Here is a 14,455-nt window from a genome sequence, read left to right on the forward strand (position 1 = left end):
ACAGTGTAGATAAAAAACTAGCTATAAGTTTATCTAATACTCCCATCTCACAGGATGGTTAGACATACTGTACATGGAATCAATTTAGAAAATACCAGCCTCAATACAAAAAACAAATCAACTCTGACTAAACAACTCTAAGCAATTTTCACAAGAGGTAAGCACTGAATCATGGAAACATTATATTATAATTACTCTTACCAGTTTCTACAAAACTCCTCTCAAACAATGTATTTTTAAACATATTTAGGTATACACAGCAATGTGCTGCTTCCCTATTCTGTCTAAAGGACCACACAGTGTAGATCAAAAACCAGCTACAAGCTCACCTCACAGGATGGCCAGTCATACATGGAATTAGGAGAGAACAAAATACTTAATGCTGATCTATTAGCCTCCACTGGCAAAATCTGGGTGCAGCACAAGAATATCTTCCAATATTCCTGAGTGTATGAAGTAATTACAGAGCTCAAAATACCTCATACCATTTGGTATGAAGTCACTGATAACAGGACAATCACAGATATAGTGTTGGAGAGTATGTTCTCTCAAGTAGGACTGAAAACAGATGTTTTTTCCACCAAGAGGGCTATAAACCCATGGAACCGCCTACCCGCTGAAGCCGTAAATGCCAAATTCCAGCTAAAAAATATAATTAAGACAATTGGCGGGCCCTTCAACAAGCCGCCGGCTTTCTGTCCTCTTCGAGGTCACTAGATAGTTAGTGGCCCTTGGGTAAATTCAGTAAATATATACAATAATTGTCAGCGCATCTTCCGAGCAACAAGGACAGCTACACAGTATCTCTTAGAATTACGTAGGTAAACAACAAATGTAACATATTTGTTTACTACAATGTCGGTGCTGGCTGTAGAAGTTGAAAAAACATTGTTTTACTTCGAAATATACTAATTTTATAAGAAAATTCGACGTAAATAGGAGGCAGTAGAGCTGCGATAAGCCAGCGCTAAATCTTCAATATGAAGAATGTTGCTGCTCTCTGATTGGCCAAACGAAACACAGTAGTGACCTCTATCGGCACGCAGGTGAACCAACAATTTTTCTTCCTAAGTATACCTTATTGAATAGCACCTAAGCATCTTCTTAGGGCGCACTTAGGAACCTTCGTAGCAAACCCACTTACGAAGAAATACACAGAGCTTCCTGAATCTAGGTCCTGATCTCGAACTCGTGCCTATGTAGAACAGACGGTAATATATGTTGTAAATATGCTGGCTAGCACTATAAAAACACTCCGATCACCTATGTGGTGTTATGCTCACTAACTCACTATGTACTGTAGCAGCTCTCTAACCTTGTCTAAGACACACGAGAATGTATGTATGGTGATTGCCATTGTAAAAAGCACTACAATCACCTGTGGTTGAGTGCTCAATAACTCACTGCATGACACAGATCTCACCCTGTTCACGGAGGGCAGAAGAATATGTATACGTTGGTTACCATTGTATACACCAATGATCACGTTTGTGGTAGAAAATAAAGTATAGGAAGCTACTTCAAACAACAACTACACCTGCTGCTGTTGCTTCCAACTGTAACTACTGCAGCTACTTCTGTTACCTTGCTGCTAAAATCTCTGATATTTCAGGAACTGGCAACATCGGGAGTCGGAGAAAAATAAGACAATTCAAATTCCAAGGGGAAAGTGTCGAGAACATTGTGATTTTATGTAAGAGAAAACAGGTGTTAACCCGAGGAAAGTGTGGAGTGTGCAGGTAGTGCGTGACAAGACAGCAATCAACACCAACGCCGCCATCGCTCCTGTGCCAGGTAAGCCCACTACGGGCTCACCATAGCCCGTGCTACTTGGAACTTTTTGTTCCAAGTAGCGAATCTTAAACAACAACAATCACCTCACTTCGTTCTTGGGTACATCTATCCCAAGAACGTTCAGGGCCACTTTTCTCCTTCCCCTCACTTTCTGTATCATATGATAGTCCTGAGAGAACGCTGCATTTGCTATGGCACCTGACAATTTTGTTTATGTCAGTGCCATTATATCTAGGTTATCTTACTAATCTTTGTATGACATTTTTCCATGTTCAACTGTTTTGTAAGCCCATCTAGGTTTGTGTACGTTATTTTAAAGCTCACTTTCTTCAGTGTATTCTCCCTTGTTCTCACCCTTGACCTCTGTTCCTCTGACGTGGGAGGCTGCTCTTTGGAACGGGGGAGGGGGGGGGATAATAAAATAGTGATACTGCAAGGTGAGGTGGTTGAAGGGGCTGGATAGGACTTTTAGTCGAGCTGAGGGACCTACTGTCCATGAGGATGGAAATAAGATGACTTAGGGCGCTGAGGGGAATATCTTTGCTAATCAGGGGTGGATTGTAAGGTGTGGGGGGGTAGGGAGTAGAGAGGTTTAGTTCTTATTTTACGTTACATGGAGGTTTATGGAGTGTGGGAAGTGTGCAGGGGTTCTGGGGAGGGGGGCATGGAGGGCAAGGGATGGGAGGTATGATTTGTGTGGATGAGAGGCAGTTTACTAGAAGAGTGGGGAAGTTTGGTGTACAAATAAATAAATGTGTAGGGATTAGTACAGTGGGATACATGTGTAAGCATTAGTACAGTGTGGTGTGTGTGTGTTTGGACCACACGGCAAACAGCAAAGGTGAGGCCTACTCCTTTGCGTTAATCACACTGTCCATTCATGACGAGAGCAACAGGTACTGTCCTCACTATACCAACACACTCACACATATACACTTTCAAACTTTCGTAAATTCGTGAATATAAAATAATTACAAGGTCATTTATATCTATATACACAGTAATAATCTGCCAATCGTCAATGAGCTCTCGTCACGAGCCAAAGGACCAATGGGCGTCGACATTGTCGAGACCGTGGGACCCAACACAAGGAAATAGCCAAGGACTCATTGTGGGTTAATTATCTCAACTTTGCTGTGGATTTTTTTTATAATGGATTAGGATGTACAAATGTTTTATTGTTAATCTTATCTAATAATAACTGAACCTGTAATGCATAACACTTACATTTCCAGTAAAGTGCAACGAGAATCGCCTGTAGAGGAATTCACGTATGTATACATTAATACCCATACAATAATACTTTTTCACTGGTGTTGAGGTCAGTGAAAAAGATAAGTAGTGTTAAATTATGTAGTATGCCGCACGTCCACACCTTAGAACATTATGTATAAGAGTGTCAACTTATTGATAACTATAGAAATAAGGAAATAAGTAGTGTACCACATCAAATTGTTTGGAATGTGTGATAATGGTATGATAGACAGAATACTTAGGAGCTACAAGAATTTTGCCCCAAGAGTGTAACACTTATATGCTGTGCTTACTATATTAACCTGCAATGTTAATTGGGATTCTTGGACTGTTATTTGTCTATTTGTACTCACTGAATTTGTGCGCCCCTTGAGGGACTTGAAGTAGAGCGGGGTAGAAATAGCCTAAGCTACTCTATCCCTTTGAGATGTATTTCTTTCTTATCTCAATAAACATACTTGAACATACGTGTAGGCATGCATGTATTCCCGGGAATTATGTGTGTGTCTGTGACTTTTCCCACTATCGCCCATGGCATGGGTATGGAGTGCACAGGTGAACTAAAATAAACAAGGACTAAACTAACAAGAACAGCATAACATCCTTGCCAAACTCTGTCAAATCTTCAACCTGCCCCAAACCCCTTAGCGTTGCTCCGGCCTTTCTTCTGCAACACGTCTTCAGACCAAGTCCATTCCATCCAGCAGTCGAACCCCAAAGACACATTCATAAATTTTAACATGCTGTTCATTCAAAACAGAATTTTTCAATTTATATGCTTAAATATAAATTATTATTATATATTAGCATATTGTGCATATTTAGGCATTGGTTAGGTTAAGTGTTTAGGTTCTGTTGGCGATTATTTGTATTTGTAGTACGTGGGTGAAGCATTTACAACCCGTCCTCGACTCAAATCCATTACATCCAGCAGTCGACCCCACAGACGCATTCATAAATTTTTACATGTTGTTCATTCAAAACGGGAATTTTCTCAAATATGAATCAATATTATAATATATTACCATAGTGCGCATATATAGGCATAGGTTAGGTTAGGTTAGGTTAGGTTAGGTATTCAGGTTCTGTTGGCGATTATTTGTATTTGTAGTATGTGGGTGAAGCATTTATAGCGATGTGGTTCGAACAAAACTCGTCAGTGAAGCACTTGTTCCGGAAGTGTTCGAACGAAATCAGTTGTGAGTCGTGTGTAAACCGTTTTTCATTCAAAAACAGGGGGTTTGGCGGGTGGATGGAATCACTTTTGGATCTTTGTTTGGAGGACGGGCTGAGTATTGATAGCGTTGTGGTTCGAACAAAAGTCGTCAGTGAAGCACTTGTTCCGGAAGTGTTCGAACGTCATCAGTTGTACGAGTCGTGTGTAAACCGTTTTTCATTCATAAACAGGGAGTTTGGCGGGTGCATGGAATGGACTTTGGTCTTTGTTTACGAGGTCGGGCTGTCTTCTGACGCGGAAATGAATAAAACTTTGTTAACATTTGTTGAAATTATACCAATCTTATATTACCATTATGCAATAACGATATTAACCGTATAAAAAGATTTAAACTGAATTTTAAACTAACAACTCTTTAAAAAATTATTATTGTTCCAGTCCTTACCCCTCCAAAATGTTGAGAGTAATAAAGCAAGATTCCAACCTGCCCCAAGATGCCCAAATTGTTCGGTTTGATCTGGTATTTGGCTTAAAGCCTATCAATCTCTGGTGGTTATTTCGGCCACCACACATGCTATTTGACCAAACAACAATTATACTTAATACCTAAACATAGTTCAAGGCTCAAGTAAGCAGTCTGTGTTTACCATACACCGAGAAACGGAAAACATCTCTTCGATCGATAATTAATTAAGGTGTAAACGCCCCCCGCTCTCGACTCACCCATGAGATGCCTGCCTTTTCCCCACACCTGTCCTGATATCGACCGGCTCTGAACCCCACTACATCACCGCAACCTGACTCACACCTGCGGAGTGTCAATTGATTTGCTCAGCTACGTCAGCTGAACATTCAGAAATAGCAATATCAAACAATGTAAACAAATAGCCATATTAATAGGCTAGTTGGTATTGGCTTTTTCTGGTGGTGTACACTTACGTACAGTAAGTGTATCAAACAATTATACATGCCATTATGCCCAGAAGTTAGCACAGTTAAGAATTAGACAAACACTTAGAAGCGTCTGAAAATTTGCAATACGTAAAACACATCTTTTGACCCTTGACAAACACGTGAGCCAAGAGTTTGTGTAAGAAAAACATTAGTTTGCATAGACACATGCCTATAGGACCCACGCTGCAGAGGGTGCTTCTTTATCCTCTTTGTCTTGGGCACGGTGGCTTGGGTTTATATTATATATATATATATATATATATATATATATATATATATATATATATATATATATATATATATATATATATATATATATATATATGACAATGTCAGACCACGGAGGAAAAATGAAACAGGAAATTTCCTGTTTCATTTTTCCTCCGTGGTCTGACATTGTCACATTCTTAATCACGTGTTTATTTTCGTGATATACACACACATATATATATATATATATATATATATATATATATATATATATATATATATATATATATATATATATATATATATATATATATATATATATATAATGTGTGTGTGTGTGTGTGTGTGTAAACACAAGGCTCTTCGTGTATGTGAGCCTGGGAGTGAGTAGCGTACAGTTTGTCCCGGAAATGGCAGAAAGTTACCCCTACCAGGCTGATCAATACCTTCCTTCTTTGTCAGGATCAGGGCCGGGTTAACCTTACAGAGAGCCCTTAAAACCACGGTCTTTGTGGGTGCCTGATTTATATAACACAAGCCACCATGCCCATGGTACGGGGATAAAGAAGTACCCTCTCCGGCTTGGGTTCTAGGCATGTGCCTCTGCAAATCAAACTTATGCTTTTTCTTATATAAACCTTTGACTCGCGTCTTTGTCAAGGGCGTTGTCCTGAGGGAGGGGATAATCTAGGTAATATAGAAGGCTGAATGATGAGTCTAAACGAAAGTCTGAAGGTAGCCTGCCGGGTAGTTTTATGGGTCAGCCCGGCACATTCACTCATCTATTCAATCCGTCCTCTACTCCTGCAGTACATTCGCCCACTGTAAAACATTTGCTTACAAGCTCACTCTTCCTCTCAGTAAATCACCTCCCCCTCAAAGCACATTTGTCACAAAAATGAAATCACCCGTTTTCATTCTCTCACCCACCTGACCTCCACCACAAGCACGTCGACCCACCTAGTAAATTCGCATCTCCATCTTCATGCACATCCACCCACCTAGAACGAGAGCACTCAACCCTCTGGAGACGAGCTCGTGCTGAAGACCGTTCACCCCAAGGCGGTAACGCTCCACAGCTGGCTGGCGCCACCTGCTTATCAACACAAGTGTCAACACCTAACCTCATATTTCAAGAAACTGAAGTCGGTAATGAATGTACAACCAGTTTAAGAATAAGTTATTGATTGATTGACATATTGGTATATCACTGTCAAGGGCTAGAAACGTGTCAGGCTAATCGGGGTTCTACTGTACATGGGCGAGGCTGGCCGGTCCCCCGTCTAATTACTGGCCAAACACAGAAGTGCTTAAGGTGTTCGTAACAGCCTTCTTATCGTATCGACAGCATTTTTTACAATGTGGAATAACGATGAAGCATTTACGACTACAAGCGCCTATTACCTATTAATAATTCATCAAGGTCAAAATTAAGGTAGAAACAAGCAAGATCACAGGGAACCTAAATAAACCAGATGTAGAGGGCACTCAAATATGAATAGCGCCACACAAAGCTATACGAGCTATTCGTCTCAACACAGATAACCTCATTATGGATCAATGAGTTTCCTGGTTTAGATGAACCCTATTTAATCCAGTGTAAAAACGAGTTACAGAATCACGGTGCAGAACAATTAGATAACAGAATAAGAATTAGATAATAGATTAGATCATGACTTACAAGAAGTAAACAAACCAAGGGCAATTATTTTCTTGGGAGATGACTCCTTGAATTTCCAGACAGGAACTGACGTAATGACTGGCTGACCAATCACTGACGAATTCTATTAGTACATATCCATACATGGTAAATGAAGCGTTCCAGTTTGAAATCACCGCTTATTTAATTTTCTTTGATATCATTTTACGTTTTAGTCACATTAACAAGAGATAAATCACCACATCACGGAAGTTCTGTAAATGTACAGAAATTACTGTGTATTCTAAACGGGACCAACTGTATAGGACCTATCTACTGGGCCAAGAAGATACTGTCTCAGGTACTTGATAACTAAAGAACAAGCAGGAACACCAACACTAGCACAAATATGGTTTCTACCTCTAACGTTTACAACATGCGCCTACAATATGCAATATGCCTAACACATTGTCTCTGAAGTCTTATTAAAGATAGAAACTTTCTCTGACAAGCAAGCTATATAAATTACCATTCCATTGACCTGCACATATAAATTAGCTGACTGACGTTCATAAAATCAGTGTCACTCTTAAAGAGTTGGTGTATAGTCCGGGGAAAATACGCAATTTATAAACTAATAACACTTATCTTGAAAAAAAAAATACTATGTGTACTTTTTTTTAAGTTTAGTTCATTTTATTATGCACCCTATACCCATTTTGTGAGCAGCAGTGAAAACAGGTTAGAGACACAATGGGTTAAGGCACTGAACCTCACTCTATGAGGGGCCGATAGAATATCATATCTTATCAGCTTACATCGCCACCACCACTCCTAACTACCTCTCCCAGCACTCATTACCTCATACCTGCCACCTTCCAATCACGTTCACTTGTCAATGTACATATATACAACTTGCTAAAGAGTAACATTGAAGGAGTACTTTACTAAGATAGAAAAGCCTCAGAAAATTCTAAGCCCATATTTGGTTCAATCATATTAATTGTGGACAGGCATTGTGCTAACTGCGTACATTGTATAAAACCTCTGTCATTGTTTCTTTGATACCAGTTCATGTTATCATATAATGTTCAATAACACATCTAAACTACTGAAACTATACCTCTCTTTTGTTGGCTATTAACCTAACTATTCAACAAATTATAATTTCAATGGCTAGACTATTTTTATGACAAAGTATTATAATACCGGTATTTAATAATAAAATTTTCAGACAATAAAAGCCTCCATAAAATGTAACAAAACCTTTCTTAATGCTTAAAACCTATACTAATATATTTATCTAGACCCAAATATAATTGCAACCGTATGGTGACACGCATCTATGTTATGTGTGTGTGATAGTGTTGGTGGAGACTAACACTGCCCCGGCCCCGTCTCAACACCATTACTAGCTAGACCAGTGCCCTGGTCCAGTGGTGGTGACCAGTGGTGGTGTATTCCCAGCCAGGCACCTCCGTGTGCGCCCATACCCCTCAAGATATTACCCAGGCAGTGACGTACACTCTGCTTACACTTTACACTAGGCTAATTTACCTGTGATGTCAAATATAATTACACGTGAGGCTATGCCATAAAAGTCTGAGCTTTCTTCCACTCAATACGTAATAGAGTATGCCAGACTCAGGTATGCTACACATATTCATTGCAGCTTTCAAAGTTTATGGCTTTTCTCAATCCTCGAGTAAACTTTATTTTGCGTAACAAGTTGCCATACAAGAAAAAGTATTGAATATTTGCTCAAGTTGCAAAGTAACAAGGAGGAAATGCAACAGTAGCAGTGTGTGGCGCTGTGAATGATATGCCAGTCACTTGGTCAGTCAGTTAAATCCCCCGTTGTGTTTGCCCAGTAACTGGTTGGGTAACCAGCGCGGACAGCCTCGTCGTTGGCTAAGGGGGGACTGGATAATCTTAAGAAAATAAGAAATAAGAATCAAGAAAACTGCAGAAGGCTTATTGGCCCATACTGTGGCAGCTCTTATTTATATCCACCCAAACGCGTTCATATATATGTCTAACCTACGCTTGAAACAACCCAGGGATCCTACATCTATTATGTTACGCGGTGGTTCCACAAATGGACAACCCTGTTACCAAACCACTATTTACCCCACGTTTTTTTTAAATCTAAACTATTTCCAATTTATATCCATTGTTTCGCGTTCTATTATGTGTTATCTTAACCTACTTCGTGTCCCCCGACAATGGGGAACTGTACAAAGTCGCCATACCAGCATGTTGGCGATCTTGTGCCGTCGAGCACCAGTATGGCGGGGCATATCAGGGGTAAGCCACTGAGCGCTCTTCATACCAACTCTCAACGGGATAAACTGTGGGAAAAAGGCTCTACGAGGCAAACGGCAAGGCAAGGGTTCGACGGTGTAAACGATATATAAATCAGATTTATGTATCAATATGAAATGATATATCACTGTTGACAATTAAATAAAACCTGAAATTCGTGCACTGTATCCATATTTTGCCTATAGTAAATAAAGGAAAATCTTTGTAGGGAAATCACAAGCTGTGGACCCTAAAATGTCCACACACACAATAACACACACACACACACACACACACACACACACACACACACACACACACACACACACACACACTTTCTCACTCTCACTCCCTACATGTAAACAAGCAATACTTCTATTACCCAGTAGTATCCACATTGTTATATCCAACATTGAACAATTACTGTATGTAGTTACCAAAATGAATTAGCTAGAATGTGCAGTGATTCATTGTAACACGAAGCAGTTGCTGTGCAAGCAGTAGTTCTATTACCCGCAAAGTAATTATTATTATTATTAAATTTAAGGTGTGCACATAAAGCCACTAGAGTTTGATAAAAGCCTTTTGTACCCATTGTAATCAGCTTGCACTACGGCTCACAGGATGAGTATGGGGAGTACAATAAACTAGCCGCTGCTGTTGGCAACCAGCTCATCTTACATACCCCCTGCCGACGATGAGTCTCAGGGCGTCCAAATTACCCTCGTATGAGGCCCAGAGAGTGGGTGTAAGGCCGTCTTCGTCAGGATGGTTACAGTCCCTTCGGGTGGCCTCCTTCAGCACCTCCAGGTATCCGTCCCGCGCTGCCCTGAAATAAACACAAGAGTAAGGATTATCTTCTTGATGTACCACGAGTTAGCAGATGAATATATATGGGGAGAATAGGAATATGTTATTCCTATTCACCTTCCCCAGCCTCCCTCCACTTAAAATAGTGGAGAGGGCTGGGGGGAGACGAGTAAGTACGCAAAATAGAAGAAATATATTGTAGAAAGCAAGGTGCATACCATCTAGCGATGAGTCCTCTGTTGTTGCTGGGTGATCACATTCATGTAATGCTGTAGTACCTCCACACTAATCTCGCACAGTTTATGCTCGTGCATTATACCTCACCCACCCTCATCATGTATCATCCTCCTCTCCATCCGTTCTCTTCTGATTTCACCCTTTCCTATACTTTCTTGGTTTCTTCCTAAACCCGCGCCCCCGACATAATTCTCCGTCAAACCTTTTTCCCCTTTCGTTTCCTTTAAAAACACTTACATGCTTCTGCCACTCACATCCAGCACCAAACGCCTCTCATGCCCAAAACTCACTCCCTATCCCCTTACATCCCTCACCCACAGTCCCTTCCTCCGTCAGCAGGACAGTCGTGTAGCGGAAAGTGTGGGATGCGTGGGTAGCAGCGCGTGCTTCCTTACCCTAGTCAACGTAGGGGATGCTCCACACCTGCTCAACTCAAGGCAAAGACAATTACTGATAGCTCGTGAGAGTGTGAGGATGATGAGGTTGTCCTCTTTCCTCATCAAGGCCGGTCGAGGACAGCTAGAGTTTAGTTTAGTTCATATATTATGCACCCCATACCTATCGTGTGGGCGGAAGTGGAAAGAAAGATATAGAGGCACATAATGGGCTCAGAACAGCTGGAGTGCGAGCAATTTACCGCCTTGTTGCTAGCGTCAGTGTCCTGTTGCCAACACTCACGGGCGGACACACACAACAACAAACTCTCACTTTCAAAAACCTTTCCCACTAACTGTCGGTAGAGCGGGAAAGGTTTTGTGATACCCCTCTTAAATTTGCTATTAAAATTTACTCTCACTTTTAGAACGCCACACCCCTCCCACCATCAGGCTTTCATTAACGCTCCTCGCTCACTTCAACCCTTTAGCTGAACGCTTATCTATCCCTCACAAAATGTTCGCTAATACTTAGCGTTTCTACTTTACGAATTAGAGTGTTTGAATTTGTATGAATTTAAGCACTTATGCATCTATGAATAAAGATATTCAATGTAATTCAACGTACCGGTAAGTCTTTTTTTACATAATTTGTTCCCACGTAGCCTCTTCACTTTCCTGCAGTGCACAGAATAGTTTGTCGTCAATGCTGAAACGTCAGTGTGTATTTAATTACCAAAAGGTGCAAAGAGCGACAGCGGATTTAAATCTTACTAGTGCTTCCTGCATTGCAGAGGCCCCAAGTGCCAGACAAGTGGCCATATAATTACTACTCGTAGCCTACTCTACTGCTGCAGGTGTGAATATTATGCTGATTCAGTCGTACATTTATCAGATCTCCGGAAGTAGATAGCTTTTTATTAGTTTATTTTGAAAGGAAGTTTTTTATATAAATTTCCTTTAAGAAATTAATTCAGTCCATTTACTTGGTTAAGAAAAATAAAAACATCTTCACTGCTCCCATCATCATAATCTGCCGTTGTACATGCTGACAGAGAAATATAACAAGTTTTCTATACAGGTCTTTCATAGACTAAAAATATTTTGGAAACTGCTATCATAAAATTATTAAATCAACAATAGACAAATGCAATAGAAAATGAAACAAATTATTATGCGCGAAACTCTTAAAGAGGGTTAGAACGACACGAGATTACACATCTGTTGAAAGATTATATATATATATATATATATATATATATATATATATATATATATATATATATATATATATATATATATATATATATATATATATATATATTATATATATATATTATATATATATATATATATATATATATATATATATATATATATATATATATATATATATATATATATATATATATATATATATATATATATTTAATTATTTTAGTGTGTGGGCTAGATGGTCATTTAGTAATTTACTTTAATAGTAAAGAAAACTTAATACAGTGAATAGTATCAGTTAATTTACAAATAGTATGTTTTGGTCAATGTGCAAGATTTGGGTCACAATGCAATATTGAGGCCAGTATACCGGAAACGTACGCGTGTTCATTGTTTTTATGCCTTGTCCATGCAGCAGCAAATGGACAGGAGGGAGGAGGATGTTCTGACACTCCATGTCTGCTCCTGCATGGCTCACCGAGCTTACATCACTATTCTCCCCCTCCGTGTTTTTCCTTCATTGTTTCATGAAGAGCTTGACTGCGGTTATCTATACTGCTTCTTCATGGTTGAGGCTCACTGGCTGTGCTTACATTACCATTCCCCTAAGGCAGCTCTTATTCTTATCCACATTGGGTTGCTTTTCCATCGCAAGAAACACCCCATGACTAATGATAAAAGGGACAGAAAAGGAGGTCTGGCAACTGGACTTTATAGTGGGCCATTACGACTATTTCATCATTTTCCCTGTAGTACTACTTCTGAAGGGAATTATGTAATTTGCCTCTACAGTTTCCCACTCTTATCGGTACCACATTTGATTACGACTCTTGCACTCATGAAGTTAGGCACGCAACGCTCTGCGTATTAGTGGCTATATATAATTTACATTTTGTGTGCCTACCAATACTCTACTATAAAATGTTCATATGTATATTGTATAAATACAAATGATAATGATTAATTTCTTCATGACATCTTTTTGGCTCATATGCACCGTTAAGTTTCCTCAGTGGCCTCTTGTGGTGTTCTACCTCATCTTGAACCTGACCTTTTCCACTAAATTTCTATTAACACTGTACATGCTGTTTTCATATCCAGTATTGTTTTTCTCCTCCAGCATATTCTTGTTAATTTCACCCAGCACGCACAGTATTTTAAACATTCTCTTTTCCTCTTAACTCCTCTCTCACCTTCCCACCTCTTAGACCTTTCCATATATGATTCTCAATATTTAATATTTACTATATAGTATATATATAAGACATTCGTTCCGCCAGCTAAACACTCTCCTGGATGTTATATGGTGACCACAAAGTGCAATTTCAATGATAAGTTCGCTCGCTGTATATCTTGAACATTTTTTTGCGAACCACCCACTCCACCTTTCTCCCTCCTCCCCCCCCCCAACATTCTCTCCTTCTTCATCTCTCCCCCATCTATTCCCTTTTCCTCCATCTCCTCGCCAACCCCACTCTTTTCCTTCTCTCTAGCTCAGAAAACTAAATATTATGAAGTGCTGAAAATGATGAAACTCTATGGGAAACACATACCCGATTTGACTATGAAAATCGCAGGGGATCGCAAAAGATGCCGATATTTCTTAAAGGGTGGCCTAGGGCAGACCCCATCTGGCGTATAACATGAAAATGTGTATATTTTCATGTTTCATTTTTTATTTTGGAAAGTTGGGTGAGGGGTATCCTACTTTGGACACACATTCTATTTTGTGTGTGTATATATATATTATAAATTTTATGTTAATAATTACAGTACAATAGATTTTTACACTCACAAATTCTCTGTTCACGCACGAGAAAGACAAAAAATGATGCCCGCATAAATTCATCTATAATCATACATTATTAAAATCTACGAAAAATATGGGTGAAAACAAATGTGCTTTTGCTTTACTGTCGAGCATGCTTGCACTGTAATGATGCGCTAAACATGTTTTTTATGGTTCACAAAGAAGACAAGGTGTACAATCACGATTTGCTCCAACCATTGACAACTGCCGTTCCCAGCGCGTTACACTACAGGAGTACACACACACACACACACACACACACACACACACACACACACACACACACACACACACACACACACACACACACACACACACAAACACACACACACAAACACACACACGCACGCACGCACACATTTTCACGTTTTATTACCGACAAGAGACGAAAGCAACCCGCACTGCTGATTACAAGCTTAAATCTGTATCAATACATTTATATAATGACGTACAAATCAGTAATACTTTTGTGTTGTATACCGTTAAAGCATGCAGGTTTCTTTACATGGACGAACCCTGTCAAAAACCCAACCAGTCCTCCGGAAACGATAATACTTTTTTGTAACTAATTGGGGTAAAAAATACCAACATGACGTGATGGACCAGCAGATAGTCCGGAAAAATTACGCTAAAAACCAAACTTAAATATTCCTTGGCTTGGTATCGCACATATTAGG

General features: G+C 39.6%; 1 protein-coding gene across 2 annotated transcripts in view; it reads right to left on the bottom strand.

Annotated features, from left to right (window-relative positions):
• The window catches only part of Sans (SAM_USH1G_HARP domain-containing protein Sans), a 48,230-nt gene that overhangs the window by 21,936 nt on the left and 11,839 nt on the right, over positions 1 to 14,455 (bottom strand). For both annotated transcript variants that reach the window (XM_045748730.2, XM_069325459.1), the window contains exon 2: positions 10,018 to 10,161. In XM_045748730.2, coding sequence (XP_045604686.1) covers positions 10,018 to 10,161 — 144 coding nt within the window. The remainder of the gene's footprint in view (positions 1 to 10,017; positions 10,162 to 14,455) is intronic.

Source organism: Procambarus clarkii, chromosome 2 (genome assembly GCF_040958095.1).
Source record: "Procambarus clarkii isolate CNS0578487 chromosome 2, FALCON_Pclarkii_2.0, whole genome shotgun sequence".
NCBI classification, from domain to species: Eukaryota; Metazoa; Arthropoda; class Malacostraca; order Decapoda; family Cambaridae; genus Procambarus; species Procambarus clarkii.